General features: G+C 50.6%; 8 protein-coding genes across 8 annotated transcripts; 3 read left to right on the top strand and 5 right to left on the bottom strand.

The window, feature by feature from the left end:
• Nucleotides 1–54: 54 nt before the first annotated feature.
• Nucleotides 55–1,429, bottom strand: GT037_003102 (coproporphyrinogen iii oxidase; the record flags this gene model as incomplete). The annotated part of the gene is made up of 2 exons (XM_038928149.1): nt 55–1,074; nt 1,130–1,429. The coding sequence occupies 2 exons, from the start codon at nt 1,427–1,429 to the stop codon at nt 55–57; spliced, it is 1,320 nt and encodes a 439-aa protein (XP_038789427.1).
• Nucleotides 1,430–2,459: 1,030 nt separating this feature from the next.
• On the top strand, nt 2,460–2,931 carry GT037_003101 (light chain 3; the record flags this gene model as incomplete). Its single annotated transcript, XM_038928148.1, has 3 exons — nt 2,460–2,549; nt 2,610–2,842; nt 2,895–2,931. 3 exons carry the CDS (start codon nt 2,460–2,462, stop codon nt 2,929–2,931), a joined length of 360 nt encoding a protein of 119 aa, XP_038789426.1.
• A 903-nt stretch (nt 2,932–3,834) lies between these two features.
• On the top strand, nt 3,835–4,081 carry GT037_003100 (uncharacterized protein; the record flags this gene model as incomplete). The annotated part of the gene is made up of 2 exons (XM_038928147.1): nt 3,835–3,860; nt 3,913–4,081. The coding sequence occupies 2 exons, from the start codon at nt 3,835–3,837 to the stop codon at nt 4,079–4,081; spliced, it is 195 nt and encodes a 64-aa protein (XP_038789425.1).
• Nucleotides 4,082–5,023: 942 nt separating this feature from the next.
• GT037_003099 (general substrate transporter) lies at nt 5,024–6,551 on the top strand (the record flags this gene model as incomplete). The annotated part of the gene is made up of 2 exons (XM_038928146.1): nt 5,024–5,898; nt 5,948–6,551. The coding sequence occupies 2 exons, from the start codon at nt 5,024–5,026 to the stop codon at nt 6,549–6,551; spliced, it is 1,479 nt and encodes a 492-aa protein (XP_038789424.1).
• Nucleotides 6,552–6,876: 325 nt separating this feature from the next.
• GT037_003098 (uncharacterized protein) lies at nt 6,877–8,350 on the bottom strand (the record flags this gene model as incomplete). The annotated part of the gene is made up of 2 exons (XM_038928145.1): nt 6,877–7,630; nt 7,692–8,350. The coding sequence occupies 2 exons, from the start codon at nt 8,348–8,350 to the stop codon at nt 6,877–6,879; spliced, it is 1,413 nt and encodes a 470-aa protein (XP_038789423.1).
• Nucleotides 8,351–8,946: 596 nt separating this feature from the next.
• GT037_003097 (uncharacterized protein) lies at nt 8,947–9,372 on the bottom strand (the record flags this gene model as incomplete). The annotated part of the gene is made up of 1 exon (XM_038928144.1): nt 8,947–9,372. The coding sequence occupies one exon, from the start codon at nt 9,370–9,372 to the stop codon at nt 8,947–8,949; it is 426 nt and encodes a 141-aa protein (XP_038789422.1).
• Nucleotides 9,373–10,444: 1,072 nt separating this feature from the next.
• On the bottom strand, nt 10,445–12,340 carry GT037_003096 (uncharacterized protein; the record flags this gene model as incomplete). The annotated part of the gene is made up of 1 exon (XM_038928143.1): nt 10,445–12,340. One exon carries the CDS (start codon nt 12,338–12,340, stop codon nt 10,445–10,447), a length of 1,896 nt encoding a protein of 631 aa, XP_038789421.1.
• A 614-nt stretch (nt 12,341–12,954) lies between these two features.
• GT037_003095 (gtpase-activating protein gyp7) lies at nt 12,955–16,967 on the bottom strand (the record flags this gene model as incomplete). Its single annotated transcript, XM_038928142.1, has 7 exons — nt 12,955–13,319; nt 13,378–13,696; nt 13,754–14,016; nt 14,092–15,451; nt 15,505–15,648; nt 15,940–15,956; nt 16,136–16,967. The coding sequence occupies 7 exons, from the start codon at nt 16,965–16,967 to the stop codon at nt 12,955–12,957; spliced, it is 3,300 nt and encodes a 1,099-aa protein (XP_038789420.1).
• Nucleotides 16,968–17,150: the final 183 nt, after the last annotated feature.

The raw sequence follows: 17,150 nt of genomic DNA, 5'->3' as shown, positions 1-17,150 counted from the left end.
ATGGACACCACTTTCCTTGTGGTACATGTATGTACAAGTCCGCAATGGAGCTCTCTACACCCACTCCTTTGGCTTTTTGAGCACCTCAAGCAACCGCTCTTCCCTGCTACCCTTTGTAGGCTCGTGCATGTACTGCCACCTCGCTGTAAGCGGTAGACTCATCAGGATACTCTCCACTCGGGCACCAGGCGTGTTCAAACCAAACGCTGTCCCGCGATCGTGCACAAGGTTGAACTCTACATATCGTCCTCTGCGGATCTGCTGCCACTGCTTCATCTCATCTGTGTATGGCATGTCCTTCCGTCTGTTGATGATGGGCAAATAGGAAGGCAGGAAGGCAGACAAACAATCTTGGACAAAGGAGAAGAGCTGTTCCTGGTCCTTCTCTGTCTCATCCAAGTCGTCGAAGAAGATGCCACCTACACCTCGTGTCTCACCTCGGTGCTTGTTGCTGAAGTACTCATCGCACCACTTTTTGAATCGTGGGTAGTATGCCTTATCGTGCTTATCGCAAGCTTGCTTGATGGCGCCGTGGAAGTGTATAGCGTCTTCGTCGTAAAGGTAGGAGGGTGTGAGGTCGCAGCCACCGCCGTACCACCATGCGTTTGTGTTTCCGGTCTCGTCGGCGGTCTCGAAGTATCGGTAGTTGAGGTGTACGGTCGGTGCGTTGGGGTTGTGTGGGTGAAGGACCATGGACAGGCCAGCGGCGAAGAACTCGAGCGAATCGACATTGGGGTCAAGGGCTTTGTGGTTGACGCGCATCTTCTGTATGGCTGCTTTTGGTAGGCGGCCGTATACGACGGATGTGTTAACGCCTCCCTTCTCGAAGACGTTGCCGTCCTGTAGGATGCAGGTGATTCCACCACCACCTTCTGGCCGTTGCCATGTGTCGATCTTGAACTTGGTACCATCTACCTTTTCCAGTTCAGCCACGATTTCCTTCTGGTGTTGCTTTATGAACTGTTCCATTCGTAGGCGCATCGGTGACTGCTCGGAGACGCCATTCTCGCGCTTGAGGAGGGCATCCTTCTCGGCGATAGAAGGTGCTTCGGTTTTGATTGTGTCGTCCGTCCACTGTGACATGATTAATAAAGTTTGCAACACAAGGATATCACTGGTCTTGATGTACCATGGAATAGATCAGAGCCGCAATGAAGGGTACAAATAGCAACCGTATCCTGTTCGGCCATTTGCTCGGTGGAGGATTACGCCATTCTTCCAGAGGGTCCGGTTTCTCCGGCTTCTTGCCTGAGGGTAAGTCTAGCCGGCGACATGGAGTGGAATGTAATTGCCTGTTGCGGATGTGATATGGGCGCAGAGTTCGTTGCGGCGCATAGTTGTGGGGAAGCTCGAGAGCTCTTGAGATGCGGAACGAGGATCGGAATGAACGCATGGCGGACAGGTGGGGTATGTAGGAGGGATTCACCATGCAGGAATCATGGGAGGAGTGCTGGAGTTGTGAAATGGTTTATATTGGGTGTGTGAGAGAGGCTAGATATTGCGGAAAGTTGTCGTGCATCACACCACGGTGGGCGCATCATCAGTGGAACTCCTCGGTACTAGCGGTATCGGTACCTGCATCATGCAAATACGGCAAACTTGCCCATTGTCGACCATGGCAGCGAGGAAATACCTGAGGCTCTCGCAGATACTTCCAAACATACTAATGACGCCTTACATCAAGTTGGGACACGGAAGGCGATCATATGTAAGCGCGCAGTGTACGGTAGCGATAGTTCGCTGGCGGATACCGCCTAAGCAAATCGGTGACTGATATTACTACTATGTCTTGAACAGAGTTGTACAGTCTATAAGGTATGTCCATTCGCGTTTTGATACGTTAGAGAGTATCCGAAGAGATAGCCACGTCGCCATGAGCAGCAAGGTGCTCCTGGACGCGCTATGATGCCAGCGAACGCGCCGTCGAACGCGTTGTAGCGTAACATCGAACGAGGGAGAAGTGCAGCCTGCTTCAAGCCCGGAGTACTGTCACGGCACGTATCTAGAGTGGCGGTGCTTGGAGTCGCGAGATGAGTCAACAGTGGCATACATTCGGGTATTGCTAGGTCATGGGAGCTGAACAAGTGACAAGACGGTAGGCGCGAAGCGGTCAGCACGGCCATAGAAGAGTCAGCTCGCCCTTGGTGGGCGAGAAGGGCTGTACTGGAATGACGGAAGAGGGTTGATTGCACTGTCTCAAGGCAAAGTCGCACCTGGCCGGCGCGTGAAGCGTCGAATGTCAGTTGCATGGTTCAGTGACTTTGGGCGTTGGTCAAGTACCAAGGTTATGTAAGGCAGTGCTGCAAGTGATTCGCCCCGCTCTGCTGCCTGCCCTTAAACTCCCACACCGCCCGCACCCTCACCGTCCTACATCACCATCCACACACCCGACAACACTTTCGCCTGCCCACTTGTACACACTCACATACAAATCCACAGCACCCTTATCATCACCCAAGATGCGTTCCAAGTTTAAGGACGAGCACCCGTTCGAGAAGCGCAAGGCCGAGGCGGAGCGCATTCGCCAGAAGTACAACGACCGCATTCCCGTACGTTTGCCTCTGGCCTCTTCATCTGCTCTGCCACGCGCAACAGCTAACAACGCGTAGGTAATCTGCGAGAAGGTCGAGAAGTCGGACATCGCGACCATCGACAAGAAGAAGTACCTAGTCCCTGCCGACTTGACCGTCGGCCAGTTCGTCTACGTGATTCGTAAGAGGATTAAGCTGTCGCCTGAGAAAGCCATCTTCATCTTCGTCGACGAGGTCCTGCCGCCTACTGCCGCTCTTATGAGCTCGATATATGAGGAGCACAAGGATGAGGATGGTTTTCTGTACATCACGTACGTAGCTCATGCACAGCGCAATGCGAAGCAGCTGCTGACAAACTTCTAGGTACTCGGGAGAGAACACATTCGGCGAGGCCATCTAGAGAGCTCGCTCCATCCCGCATCCCCTTATCTATCGGCCATCAAGGCCGCGGCGAACTCACGGGCGTTATCGGATCACGGGTTTCTTTATCATTTCATGGCAACACTACATGGGCTGGGTAATTGATGGGTATTCTTGACGGGCGATTTGGTGCCACGGCAGACTCCCCATTACTCAGCGCGAGGCAAACACTATCTGAGAATGAGGCGGATCAAGCACAAGGCAGCTAGATCGGGCATTCGCTCGAGACTAAGCTCTACGGATACCAAGGGTGGCGGTCGGATAGATTGTCTTCTTCCCTTGCGCTGTACCTGTAGTTTGATCATCATATTTCAGCCCAAATGCACCGGATGTAATCCAAGACCATTATCTTCACATGACCCAATCTGTGACGTCTCGTATGTAGCGCGTGAAGCGCTATCAGTGCCTGATGGAGCAGCGTGACTTGCGGCTCCTCCGGCCTGAAACCCATGACGCCATCACCCACCTCACAAGACATCGGGTCAGCCTCAGAGCACGGTGACTGCTTTCAAGGCTTGCTCCATGGAGAACATGCATGGCAACGTAGAGTGCACTAGTAGCTTCTGCAACATTCTGCCATGTTTACATTAAGCGCTCCTAGAAGCGTGCTTGCTGGAGTAGTGCATATGGGGCAGCCGCGTGGGGAAGCTCCAAGCCGGCGGTAGGCACGGACCACAGCAAATGCAGGTGCAGTGGATCGTCGACGGATGTGATCTGGGAGAAGTTTATCGAGACTTCAACACGGATTCCTGCCCTTTCAAAAACTGCCACCTACGTCGGATTCTCACATTTGCTCCATCTCTGCAGCGAACGAACAACATCCACACCACGACAAGCAGTCGACCGCATTGTTCCAAAAGAGTATCCAAGAAACCCCACAATCATGGCGATCCAATACATAATATCAAAGTGAGTCGATCACTCTCATCCAACCTGCTCCATGAGCTGACAGTCTGTGTAGACGCCTCGATCCTCTTTTCGCCATATCGATCGGTCTCGCTGCGGCCTTTACACGGATAAATCGCGAAGAGAAAGAGAAGGGCAGGTCGACACAGGAGAGTATAGATGTTCTGAAGAGAAGGTGGAGTCTTGCATGGCAGCAGGGCAATGAGGTCGAAAATAAGGCTTGAGGTCGATGACATGAGAGTCGACGGTAAGAGGAAGGGTTGTAAAACCAAACAGACATGGCAAGCAGAATGCACGGAATTGCACGCAAAGCACAGCGGCACCGAGAGCGAGCGATATGATACCCGGTCACGAAAAGACCATAAAAAGGGACGTGATTACATTCAAGGATACCAGAATTCAAAACATCGTCAAGAGCTTTACTCCTCGCTTTCTACCACGCGTACTCAGCATCTTCATCTACTGCTTAACCACATGCATAGTCCGAACAAGCTCAAGGACATTCCACCAACCCCTGATTCATCGATTCGTCCCTACTGTAGAACAAGGCCGAAGGGTATTTACCACGAAGACATAGTCCGTGACTCAACAACGCTGGTTGGTCCGGATGTATGCTAAGGAAAAGCATGCCCATCTTGCCGGCAATCGGCCCCTTAAAAACTCAAATCAACGCATCTGAGCAGGAACATGCAAGATATCTGCATCGCACTGAGGTGTCCCGATTCCCCGAGTGGATGGGTGGGTCTTGATTGGCCTGATAGTATTGCCTAACAAGCTCTGACGAATAGGAAGTCATGGCGGAGTAGTGCGCGGGAGTGGCGATGTCTGAAAACTTCCGGAGAGTACCACGGTAATGGCATGTCTACTACATATAATGACTGGCTGAGTATGATGCTACGAGTCATTGGTAACATTAAGGATCGTGAGCACCTGACCTCGGGACGTTACACCGCGTCACCGGCTAGATAAGGATCACCGTTTCTTAGGCTTCACCGACACTTGGATACGACAAGACGTCAGAAGGCTCAGACATCCACGGGTTAAGGCATCCTTCCGAGTGCTTGTGTCAGAGCCGAAACCCGTTCATATGTACTAACATACCTATGTATTAGTATAAGGGTCGGGCATCCTCAAGTAGACCACCATCATCAAACTACCTACCCATCATGGATCCGTTGGCCAACAACACGCACCCACAATGGTGGAAAGATTCTGGGATGCGGAGACTCAACTTCCTGCTTCTCGCATGCTACATTGGTGCCATGGCCAATGGCTACATCAGTTCTCTCATCTCCAATCTCATCGCCAACCCCAGATACTTTCAAGATATACAAGGACTTTCCCATCCCAAGTTACTCGGATTAGTAACTGCTGCTCAGTCTATGGGTTGCATTGCTGCTTTCTTCCCAGCGCCATGGCTATCCGACAAGTACGGTCGTCGCGTCGGAATTATCTTTGGCAACATTGGCATGATAGCGGGCTTTACGGGACAGATATTCTGTACAAGGTTCGATCAGTTCCTTGGCATGCGTATACTCGTTGGATTCTCCAGCATCTCCAACACGATCTCATCCTCGGCTCTACTTGTCGAACTTGCGCATCCACGCCAAAGAGCTGTTGCTGGTGCGCTCTTCAACACCTGCTATTTCATCGGCTCAATCACTGCCGCTTGGGCATCTTACGGAGCTTTAAGAATACGGGGCTCATGGTCGTGGAAGTTACCTGTTGCTATCCAGCTGTTCTGGTCACTGGCACAGCTGAGTTTGATAGTATTCTGTCCAGAGTCACCCAGGTGGCTTGTACGACATGGAAAGCAGGAGAAGGCCAGATCTATCATGATACGATATCATGCCAACGGCCACGACGGAGATGAGCTGGTATCATCTGAGTTTGCGAGGATGTGTGCATCGACTGCGGCTGAGGCCCAGAACAATACAACGGGATGGTTGGCGTTACTTTCGACACCAGGCAATCGCAAACGCCTTGTTCTGTCTGTTGTCATAGCCGTGGCCACACAGTGGGTTGGAAATGGAATCATCAGGTGTGTACAAATGCATGTATAAAAGGAAAACCTACTCATGATTTCACAGCTTCTACCTGGCACCGGTACTACGAACAGTCGGAATCACCAACTCTCTTCACCAACAAGGCATCAATGGTGGGCTTCAAATATACGTCTGGCTCTTAGCTTGCGGTGCCGCACTCCTATGCGAGAAGGCTGGTCGACGCCGCCTTTTTCTGACATCCACTGGCCTAATGCTAATCTTCATGGTGCTGATAACGATCTGTTCAGCTTTATACTCAGCCACAGGCTCCACTTCTGCTGGCTATGCAGTGATCATATTCCTCTTTCTTTTCTCCGGCGGTTACGTTATTGGTCTGACGCCCATACCGATCCTCTACGTCAATGAAATCTGGCCAAGTCATCTCCGAACAAAAGGCACCAGTGTCTTTTGGGTATCCCAAGCGGTATCAATTACATTCAATCAGTTCGTAAATCCGGTCGCCATTGATAAGATTGCTTGGAAGTACTACTTGGTCTATATTGGTGTTCTGGTCGTCGTTATTAACTTCATCTTCTTCTATGTGCCAGAGACGAAGGGACTTTCTTTGGAGCAAATCAGCAGTATATTCGATCCAGTGCAGGAAGTCGCTATTGAGCTACCGGATGTTAATCGAGAGGCACGGGCATGAGGAGTACTTTGCGTAGGCATTTGTCTTCTTAGTTCAGAAAAGTTTCACGCATCAAGTATGAACGAAGAATTCTCCCAGTCTACAGAAGTAAGGTGAAGTCCGAAAATATGTGGTGATAGGAATATAGCAACTAAACAAAAGTTTGATGGCCAGTAATGTAAGAGCTCTTTCTAAACTATATTAAGACCAGTTATACAACATCTTACGGCTGATCTTCCCGTGGGACCACTTTTGTCTCCTGATCATGTCTCTTTTCTATATTCACTAGTGAGTCTTCTACTAGCTCTCCTCTCATCTGACTGTCTGATTTGCTGTCTTCCGCTCTTTAGCTGCGTTTCATAGGGATACTTGCAGGCGTGATTCTCTCATAATAGAGAGTAGTAGCATTGAAGTCCTCTTGCATAGGATTTTCCGTAATTGCATTCGGATGAGCATCAGTTGGCGGCAGATCGGTAATGGCCGCATCATTGCAGAAGAATTGCGCTCTTTCGGCTCGGAATGGAAGCGCCGGACCAGTGACGCCGGCTGTGTAGTGACCTGCATTGAAATCGGCACCGCTATGATAGGTGGCAGATACGAGCTTATATCGTACTGGGTAAGGGTTCTGAATAGTTACAGGGATGTCCATGTACGCTGTCAAGTCAATGGTGTCAGGTATTGAGACGGGGTTAGTATTCTTGACCACGTTCACAACCATTATGGGATCGCCAGTTTTTTTGTCCACCTTGACGTTGCCGTATTTGTCTTTTCTTTCCTCTGAAACTTGTTGAACAAGATTGATTTGAACACGAAGGTACTCAGGTGCAGCTATAATCGTTCTCCTGATCGACTGACTCGAGTCCTTCTTGCAGGAACAGCAGGCGGATGGTAGGAGGGTTGTGGGATCATTAAAGTACCGAGAAAGGGCATTCTCGACTGTGTCGTTCATGATATTAGCATCTGGAATGATTCTAATTCCCAGCATCTCATTGACGTTGTCGGATCGAGTGGCATCACAACCATCGCAAGTGTGGAATTCACGAGTCCTGACGTGGAAAAGTGAGTCATATTCAGCTTGACGCGCTGCTCCATGAATAGTACTGTTCAAAGTCAATATGTGATAGCCCAAGAGCTTGGAACTTGGAACGAAGATGCACTCACTGAGGATCGTAACTATTCTGGATGCCGTCAAATATCCTCAGTAAAAATTCGTCTGAATCTTGCTGAGCTGTCATATAGGATAGTCTTGCTATACGAGTTATGCTTTCCTGCTCTGCCTGTGTAGCTAAGGACTCGACCGTTCCGGAGAGTCCTGGTGGATTCACACAGTACCAGCGTTCAGCCAATGTGTGTAACGGAAAAATAGCCTTGTGTTCGTGCGGAAAGGGATGGGGTGCGAAATTTGGTTGGCCACCTATATTAATATCACCCCAATAGTCTATCATCAATCTCTTCAATAGACAAGGAGTGCATCCTCGATATTCAAGGTCTTCTTCATCGTCCTTATTTATCCCCTTCTTCTTTTTCAACTTGCCGATCTCGTCTTCAAGCAATTGTAGCGTTAAGGGGTCAGAGGGGAGCACGCGGTTTGGGTCATTCGCGTAGCAAGGCCAGTGATTTCCTCTGTTATGTTTCTTGATCCAATTAACAAATCTAGGGAGATGAAGTAGAGGTTGTAGGGCTCCATGACGGTAACAGTTGTTTCCCATATTAACAAGGCCTCTAGGGCGTTTGCTTTGGCGCTCGATCTTCCATTTCTTGCTTATGGCGTTGGCAACTCTTCGACGTCGCGCTTGGTCCGGGCCTTGTCGAGGCGCCATTGCATAAGTTTACCTAGGTGTTGTAATGGTATTGTAATCGTATGTGATGAAGCAGATAAATCGGATAGTCAACTTGTATAAGAGACCGGGAGTAGACTATATTCTCTTAAAATCCGTTCGCCGTGCCATCATGCCATGAGGTTTTCGTTTCATTGTTCTTGCCAGTCTTCTGTACATTTGTTTAAGATGTGCAGAGAACAGCAAGTCAAAGAGAGAGACAAAAAGCAGCCTGTGCATTGTTCTTACACATAGACAATGCAAACTCAAAGCGAAGAGAACGAGATGCCTGCGCATTGTTCCCTTCGGCGAAGACAGACATAGTTTTAGAACGCGTCATGGAAGCTCAAGCAATTTGAGTTTCTTCATTTCGATTGTATCTCAGTCAATCATACAGGTATCAACTCTAGGCAAACTTTTGCGCAGAACGTGGGATAAATGCTCTCAGCAACAAAGAGACTAGCCCTGGTTTTCCCATCAAAGAACAGCAAGATTGCGACTGATTGGTCGCTTATGGTACTTAAGACCGCAATTAGGAGATATTCAGGTCGTTCAAATAGCTATGCTTCTGGATGCCAGGTGCAAGTACCCTCATGTTTCTAAACCTTCTTGCCCTTGCCTTTTCCCTCACTTCGATTCTCACCATCATCCTCATCATCCTTGCTTGTCTCCTTCGCATCTCTATCCCTAGTACGGTTGCCCAGCATATTTATCAGCTTTTCCTTCCTTTCTTGGTTACTTAGACCTTGTTCCCGTCCTTGACGGTCAAGACTTTGCGCTTCCATGGTATCTTCAAAAGGAGCCTTCAGTGCAACGTCGCTGGCGGTAGAGATGGGCGTGCTATCGTGACTTACTGTGACAAGATTATCTTCTAGATTATCGGAAGTGGTGACTTTCTTGTGACTGGTAGGGGGTTCAGATTCAGAAGACTCGCCTGTTTCGAAATCCGTTTCCACATCTCTGTGTGGCGCGTCGGTAGGGTCTTCTTTCCAGTATGCGCCGGTGCTGCTGTTCTTTGGAGGCATGCTAGAAGAACGCTTCGAATACAGCGGTGATATATGTTGCTTGCAGAGAGCACATTATAACATGACCATGATTGCTACGCATCACAGAAGAGATCACATGCAGATAGCTCTCATCAGGCCAACTTTGAGCGTAGCAAGCGTCGTTCAAACATAGTATCGTTCATCTTTACGCTTGACATGTCGCCCTGATTGCTGTCGCACAACTATACTACCAGGTACTTTCTCCAAATCAGTTTTAGCCCAGTGGTACTGCGGATAGTCTGCCAGTAGTTTCTAGCCCATACAACACATGTATCGCGTGTCAACAAGAGCTGAACACCTTATAAATTACTGAGACCGAAAAGATCCAGTTCTTTACTTTTCCAACATGTATAGTCGCCAGAGTATCAATGATCCCAGCCCTGGAAATGATGTGATTTCGGCCGAAGGGCCTGCGTATGCAATTGAATATGCTGACATTGACTGAACAACTCAGGATCTAAGAAGTGTGGCGTAGCTCGGCAGTCAGAGTGCTCTTGCGTTTTGCTCTCTACAGTCTATGGTTTGCGTTGTTGAGGCTCAACGAATCCTTGAGAATGTAAATGAGATCCTTACTAAATTTGACACATACGCTAAACGCTGAATATGTTAATGTTCCCTCGCGGTCTTTGGATAGCCCTGGAGACTGATCCAAGGTGGTAGCCATGATGCGCTATTGGTGACGTTGCGAGGATGGGGAGACGTGCGAGTGCTGCACGTCAGAACGTACTGCTCTTCTGTTTGCACAGGAACAAACGTCCACAAAAGAAGATCGTGCGTTAGTGGTTGAATAAACAGAAATATTAAACTGAATTGCTTCAAAGAGGTCGCGCCGTGTTCACATTGAGCAATGCGCAAGCGGGTAAACCTTGGAAGACGCATCACCGCCCGTCGACCTACTAGTAGGTGGTCACTCCACGTCACCGGTCAGCCTTCTGTCCAATCGACTCATTCTATTCTGGTAGAGCCAAACAAATATTGAAACTCCTCCTATAGAACATCGCCTTACGGTAGCAAGAAACTGATCGGACTTCATAAACCCTGTATGACAATATCACCAAGGTCCGCCCATACTCTGTGCATGTCCTCCACCACCGCTTCCACCGTGTCCAAGTCCATGACGCGATGGTACAACTGCAGCTTGCCCGCCTCCAAAGCAATGGTTGCCATACTGTTGACCTCGAGCCTGCCCCTGACCACCAGCATACATACCTTGTGTTGGAATCTGGGAAGGCACCTGCTGAGCATACGATATACCCTGGACAGGACTAGGCAAAGGACCCTGTGGTAGTCCGCCCCCATAACCATGTTGTGGTATCTGCTGTTGCTGGGTTCCAGTATATATCGAATGCGATCCCCTAGTTTGCTGCGTGCTCTGCCCAAACCCATACGTACGATTCGGCTCCAGCATCGCCGTTCCTGCATTGGTGTTGGTCGTCGCAGCGGCACCTCCATCTTTGGGTGGAGTTAGCGCAAAGCCCCAAGTTCCCTCTCTCAACTTTCCCTTGACGAATCCAACTTTCTTCGCCACACCCTTGGGCATATTGCTTTCGTCACAACCCTCAATCGCCCATTCACATGCCTTGACAACAGCATCCCACATTCCCTTCTCTGTGTCACTGAGTACTGGGTTACCTTTCTCCTGCCTTACGCGTTCTAGGACGGCCATCATGAGTCCTTGTATGCGATTCGTGACTCTCTCGAGATCTTGAGAGGATTGTGGAATGAGGACGTGAAAAGTGGCAGGACTAGTAGGCCAAATCTTGGCCTTAGCAAAAGCAATTTCGACAGGCGCTGCGGTGTAGTAGTCTTGTGTAGATGCGCATGCAGGACCAACCGAAAGTCGTGCAAATGCTGGTACCCCAGCACCAGAGGCTAGAAGAGCGAAAGGGCTATCAGCTAACTGAACAGCATGATGAATCGTTTCATCTTTGCCAGCTGCTCTGCATTTGCTCTTCTCGTAGCTTTCTTTGCTAACGCACATTTTGGCCCAGTGTCTCGCCTTGTTCGCATCGAGATGCTTGTGCACCATCTTGACTACATCACTACCGTATCGGCCTTCACTCGCACCTCGCAGCCTAAAAGCGAACGTGATAAGTTCATCTTGCGCTTTGTGAAGATGGGAGCGGGCCAACGAATTAGGCAAAAAAGTGTTGATGTAGTAACCGTAGTAGTAAACATAGGTGCCCAGATATTCGAAATTAAGTAGTTGGCTAGGTGCATCGAGGAAGACAACTGGTATGTCTAATTTCTTCGCGTATTGCTCTAAGCGCTCCAGATCTGGCAGTGTATTCGCGCGCCCAGCTGCGGAAGGCGCGATACGTTCCGTGAGATTAAGAGATCCTGTAATGGTGATGGCAGATAAAGCAGATCGTAAAGAGGATGTCGTGATGTTAATCCACTGGAGCAAGAAGTGTAGCACAGCACCGTGATGCCAAACAATCTTCTTCAACCCACTCATTTTCAACACGCGCTCAACTGCCGTATTAACTCTTTTCACTGTTTTAACAAGCGCCTCTTTCTGTCCGGATAAAATGCTGTTATCCCATCCCCTCGCTACCACTATCTTGCTAAACACCACCACTGTACCTTCGAGATGCCTCTTGCCGTCAGCCCCAGTCAGATACTCCACCAATTGGCAAATTCGACCAAAGCTGTTCCGAGACCGGCTCTCTTCGGCGATGATCAGCGTACTACCATCACCGTCATTGGCGCCTTTGTGCTTGCGCACCCCCAGGTCGCACAATTTCGCAATGACCGAAGTAAGTTGCAGAAGACCATCGGCATCGGAATTGGATTCCCAAATGTGGAGAACTTTCGGGTCACAGACCTTTTCCAGGGTAGACTTGGACGCATCGGCAAAAGAGGACTTGTACTGATCTGGCATCGACTGCACTGACTTCTTGAAGGTGTCGAGGTCGCTGGACCAGGGGCCGTTGAAGGACGTCATCTTCTCGCGGTGACGGTGCTTGCGCCGACGTTGAGAGTGCGAACAAGAGCTACAATGACGAGGAGAGGTAGCAGGGCCGTTGGAAGGCTGGGTAGGACGCAAATTGTTGTGCGGACGAATTGGAGAGTAACGATTGATGAAGTGGTTGATATAGTTCATTGAAGGTCTGGTACTACCGTATTTGTCGTCCTGTAGGTTCTATTAGGTGACGAATCGTGGTTTGCTTCTACCGTGTGGACGTAGTGTTGGCGATCGTGGGTGTGAAGCGGTCGAACTCTGTGTGAAGTGCAATAGGCGAACTAGACATGTGAGTGCAAGGACTTACAATTGCAATCGTTCATTGTATGGGAAAACAAACATAGCAGCGGGTTTTATGAAGCATGCGTCGCCAGTATTGCTGACGGTGAAGCAGCATAGAGCATATCGTGTGTAGCCAACGTTTGAGGGGGAAAAACGACGTGAATGATGAACGTGGAGATGCGATGTTGCCGATCGCAGTTGTATCTAATCTTGCCAGTGCCTCGTTGAGCGTAAGCAACCCTAAAAACCTCGCCAATGTATCCTACCAGACCGTAACGCCATCCAATAATTTCATAAGAGTATCCGGAGTGCGTTTACTTGCCAACGCCACCACCATGCTCCAAGATGGTCTGCTTGTCGAGCTTCTCTACTTTCCTACTCAGTAGTGCGCGTAGCTCAGGGCTGATGACTCTCGCCTCCTGCTCCTCTTCACCGACCTGTTTTCCTTTGTCTGTGCCCGAGGCCACCGCCTGGTCTTTCGATTTCGATGCATTTGCCACCGTATTGGGTCCCGGACCGGCCACGACTGCAGCAGCCAACTTGCGTTGCCGCGCTTGTGGTGCAGAGGGAAAGTTACCCTTCTTGTCGATCGTCTCTACCGTTCGTTGAAATCTTTTGAAGAGTGACTCTGCGCGAACGAGCGTTGATTCGAGATCCATAGTACCAGATAGTTCGTTGACTACATCAGTGTCAGCATCATTCACAGCCAATATAGATTGTTTGATTTCGTAGCTTACCATACTTGAGCACCTCGTCAAAGTGCTGTAGATGTGCCATGATGACATCTCGGTGCTTTTCCAGAATAGCTAGTGCAATAAAGATGTGGAAGTTGCTGCTCTGGTAATCGGTCCAGAGCGATTCCCACAACCGCAGTACATCTGCCCATTCAAACTCGCGCTTGTACCATACAAGCAACATGCGGAAGAAGAAAAAGAAGTTTGTTGACTCGGCAGACTGAAGATGAAGATACAACTTGGGGTCCATGAGCTGTACGAGGTGATCGAGAGTCATGAGCTGCTTGCGCATGCCCGACTGGTCTCGTAGAAAGTTGCGCTCCTGTATGCATGTTAACTGCTATGTCTAGACTGGGATTTCGCCCATCTTGGAACATACCATACGCTCCATGAATCCAACAAAGCCCCAGAATGCGACGGCGTCATCCTGCATGACTGCGTAGATGGGTGCAAGCAGGTCGCTCATACCCTGAACGTAGCCAAGGTCCTTATTGTACTCGTTGTATGTCAGTAACATATCCTTCATCTGCTCCAGATGAACATTGGTGCCCACGTCCGCGAAAGGCGAGTCGGGATCGGGATGAGGAATGTCCTCGCCGGCGAAGATTGGGATGGTGCGGTCTGTGCGATGTACATCTTTCTCTACACAACGGACCCCATAGAATGGGACAAGTCAGCCAACTTCCAGGCAACCGTGTAACGCGCAAGGAGACATACCTATCCTGTTCTTCTGTTCTCTCCACCACTCTTCTTGCTCTTCGTTCTGGTTTCCCTCAACCATGCGCTCCCACCAAGCACCCTTGAGTCGAATGTATTCATCTCGCCGACTGTTGACGTTCGCACGTCGCTCTTCATCTGAGCTATCCCACTCGTATACTCCGAGAAGGAACAGCCATGCCTCCTTTCTTACGCCGTCATCAGGATCTAGGCCTCCGTGGAAGATTCGGTCTTTGACCTCGTCTGGAGTCAGTTGGAGCCGTCCCTTGGGATCGAAGAAGCCTTTCCACTCGGTCAAAGTGACTGGTTGTCTTCTGTCGGCCATGGTCATCTTGTCCATATCAAGAATCTCAAAGTCACCAACATCACTTTCTTCCATGGCCAGAACATCTTTCGCTGTCCAGATCCGCTGGTTTCGCTCACGCTCGCTTTGTTCCGCAATGCCCATAGCCCATCTTGCGAGATATAACCGTGCGCTGTCAAACTCCTCTTGCAACGTCTGTACCTCGGGGTTCTGGATCAGGCGCCTAACCTGAGGAGGAATCTTGGGGTTGTCTGCCACGGCCTGGGCAGTCCTCCGCGTGAACGTCGTGACTTGGCTGAGCTTTTCGAGGAAGTTCCATCTAGCTTCCTTGAGTGCCTTTGTGACCGGATCCATACCACCGTCTCGTTTGCCCGTCTGCTGTGAAGACGACGCGTCTGTCTTGCCTTCGGTGCTCTTCCTTGGTGCGACGTCTTTGCCAAAGGATTTCTTGTCGTCTTCTGAAGGGTCGATAAGGTATATGCTCGGATCGGCTCCAGAACGTTCAACTGTGACGTATCTCTTGAGCCATCTCAGTACCTCGTCGCCGCCCCAGAACATGCCTCCGCCATCGCCAAACGGATCGAAGCTTTCCTTGGCCAACTTCTTCCGCTGCATGATGGTAGACTGGCACTCGCTATCGTGGAAGAAGAGCGCAGGAAAGCTGTCACCCGCCCGAGTGTTGATGACGACGCTTCCGAACCACCACCCGATGCTCGGTGGCCGTATGAGGACGGAGTATATCTCGCTGACAGGCAACGCGAATGCATAGCCGGGAGTTCCGGCGTGGGTGGATGGTGTGGGAGGCGGAGGCACAAGGTATGACTGCCTTGGTGGTGACGACGAGTCGGACAGGTCAACTTTTACATATGTATCGTATGCATCGCCGAGGTTTGACTCTGGTATCCAAGCGAGGAGCAGCGATGACGCGTTCACGCTTCGAGCGGACGAGGATGAGGTTGGACGCGCATCGCTGGCGGTTCGGTTGGACTTCTGCTGCACCAAGGCGACAAAGCCTGGGATGTTGTCCTTTGAGGAAGGCGAGGGATGTACGTATACCTGCACATGTTAGGTTGGCTGTATGGTGTCGCGTCAAAGTAGGTTATACATACTTTGCTCTTTGTGTATAACAGCTTCACACCTTTCTCACTGCTAGTATGTCGGATCGTGTTGTATTCGCCCTCTTCATCGTCGCTCAAGTCGTAGAAGCTGGCCGACGGCGATGGCGGTCCAGGGGCCGAGGAAGTCATGCGGGGCTAGGCGGCGTCCTACAGACGCGGTGTTGAGGTTTGGTGATGAGGTCAAAGCAAGACAGTCAGGTATCATATGCAGAGAATATTCACAAGCAATACAGATATTGGGCAGAAAACATGCGCGTAGGTGTTTGGCGCTTCAGATGTTGCAGGTGCGAGTGCCCAGGTGATTGATGCTCGATGATGACGCGCTGTGGCGGTGCAACACGCCACGCGGGGAACGCGTCGCCCCTCCTATCGAATCAAGTAATGTGCTCTAGCTGCGTTATGTGCGCAAAGTAACTCTGGACATACATGAGATTTCGAGGCAACTGTAAGCGGGTTGTATTCATATTAAGGGCTCATCTGTTATGTGACGGGCGCCATGTTGTCAAGTCTACAGAACCGATGCTGCCTACCCAGTAACGACCAAGACACAACTCCGTTGCGCCGTGCTGAATGCAATAAGAACATGATCAACGCATGCGCGGTCCGCTCGGCAGGCCCATACGTCCGCCTTGTGGCCCGCGTTGCGGTGGAGGTGCGCCACCGCCATATCCTCCATTCTGTGGCGCGTAGGGGTCGTCATTTCCGCTCCATGGAGAATTCGAAGACATGCCGCCAAAGGAGCCCTGCTGTCTCCCACCAGCACTGCCAGTGCTCCCATAGCTGTTGCTTCGATCGTCAGGATAGGGCGGGCGCCCACCCTGTGCCGACTGTGAGTTGGCGGATTCTGAAGAGAGGCCACGTGGGGCAGGACTTTGTGATCGTCCCCATAACCTGGCCTTGAGCCTTTCCTGTGCCGATGTACCTGATCCTGCCCCTGCACTTGGTGGTGGTGAGGCTTCTGCCTGTGGACGCCCTCCCAACGAGCTTTGATAGCTCCCTGCTCTCTGACTGGGTAGTGGCCTCCCTTGTATTTGAGGCTCCGGTGTCAACGAATTGCCCATGGGCCGACCTTGTAGTGGGCGCGCTGCTCCACCCCGTCCTCCTGCTCCTCGTCGAAGTGACTGAGGCTCTTGCGGTGGTTGTTGCGGCGCAGGGTTGTCCCATAGATCGCTCAGTCCTCCTCCTCTGCCCGCTGGCTGTGCCTGCGCCTGCTGTCTAGAAGACGCGAACTGAGAAGATGCAAACTGGGCGGGCGCAGGCTGCGGCGCCTTTGGGTCCGGTGGAAGCCATTGTGGAAACGGTCTTCCTTTCTCTGTGTAATACGCGCGAAGAACTCTGGAAAGATGCGAGTCGTCTTCTGTATCGCCGTCTGCTTCGTCGGATAGGATCTGCCGCCGGAGGTTGTTGTAGCGCGATGTTGTATTTGTGAGGAGATTATTAAGATACGACGACATAGTTATGTCGTTGTCCCAAATCGTATGTTTTGGCGATCGGTGTGAGTGTTCAAGGCCTTTATGCAGGCGTATGAGTGTTGGTGGTTAGTGGTGGTGCGAGGCAGTCGGGTCGCGGTCGGGTCGCTGTTTCCAATTTACTCGGCGTTTGGGAGCGAGGGCCCTCGAGTTACCAACCACCTAAAC

This window comes from Alternaria burnsii (assembly GCF_013036055.1).
Source record: "Alternaria burnsii strain CBS107.38 chromosome Unknown 746, whole genome shotgun sequence".
NCBI lineage: Eukaryota > Fungi > Ascomycota > Dothideomycetes > Pleosporales > Pleosporaceae > Alternaria > Alternaria burnsii.
The sequence above is the reverse complement of the archived record's forward strand: the minus strand, read 5'-3'. Positions and strand labels throughout refer to the sequence as shown.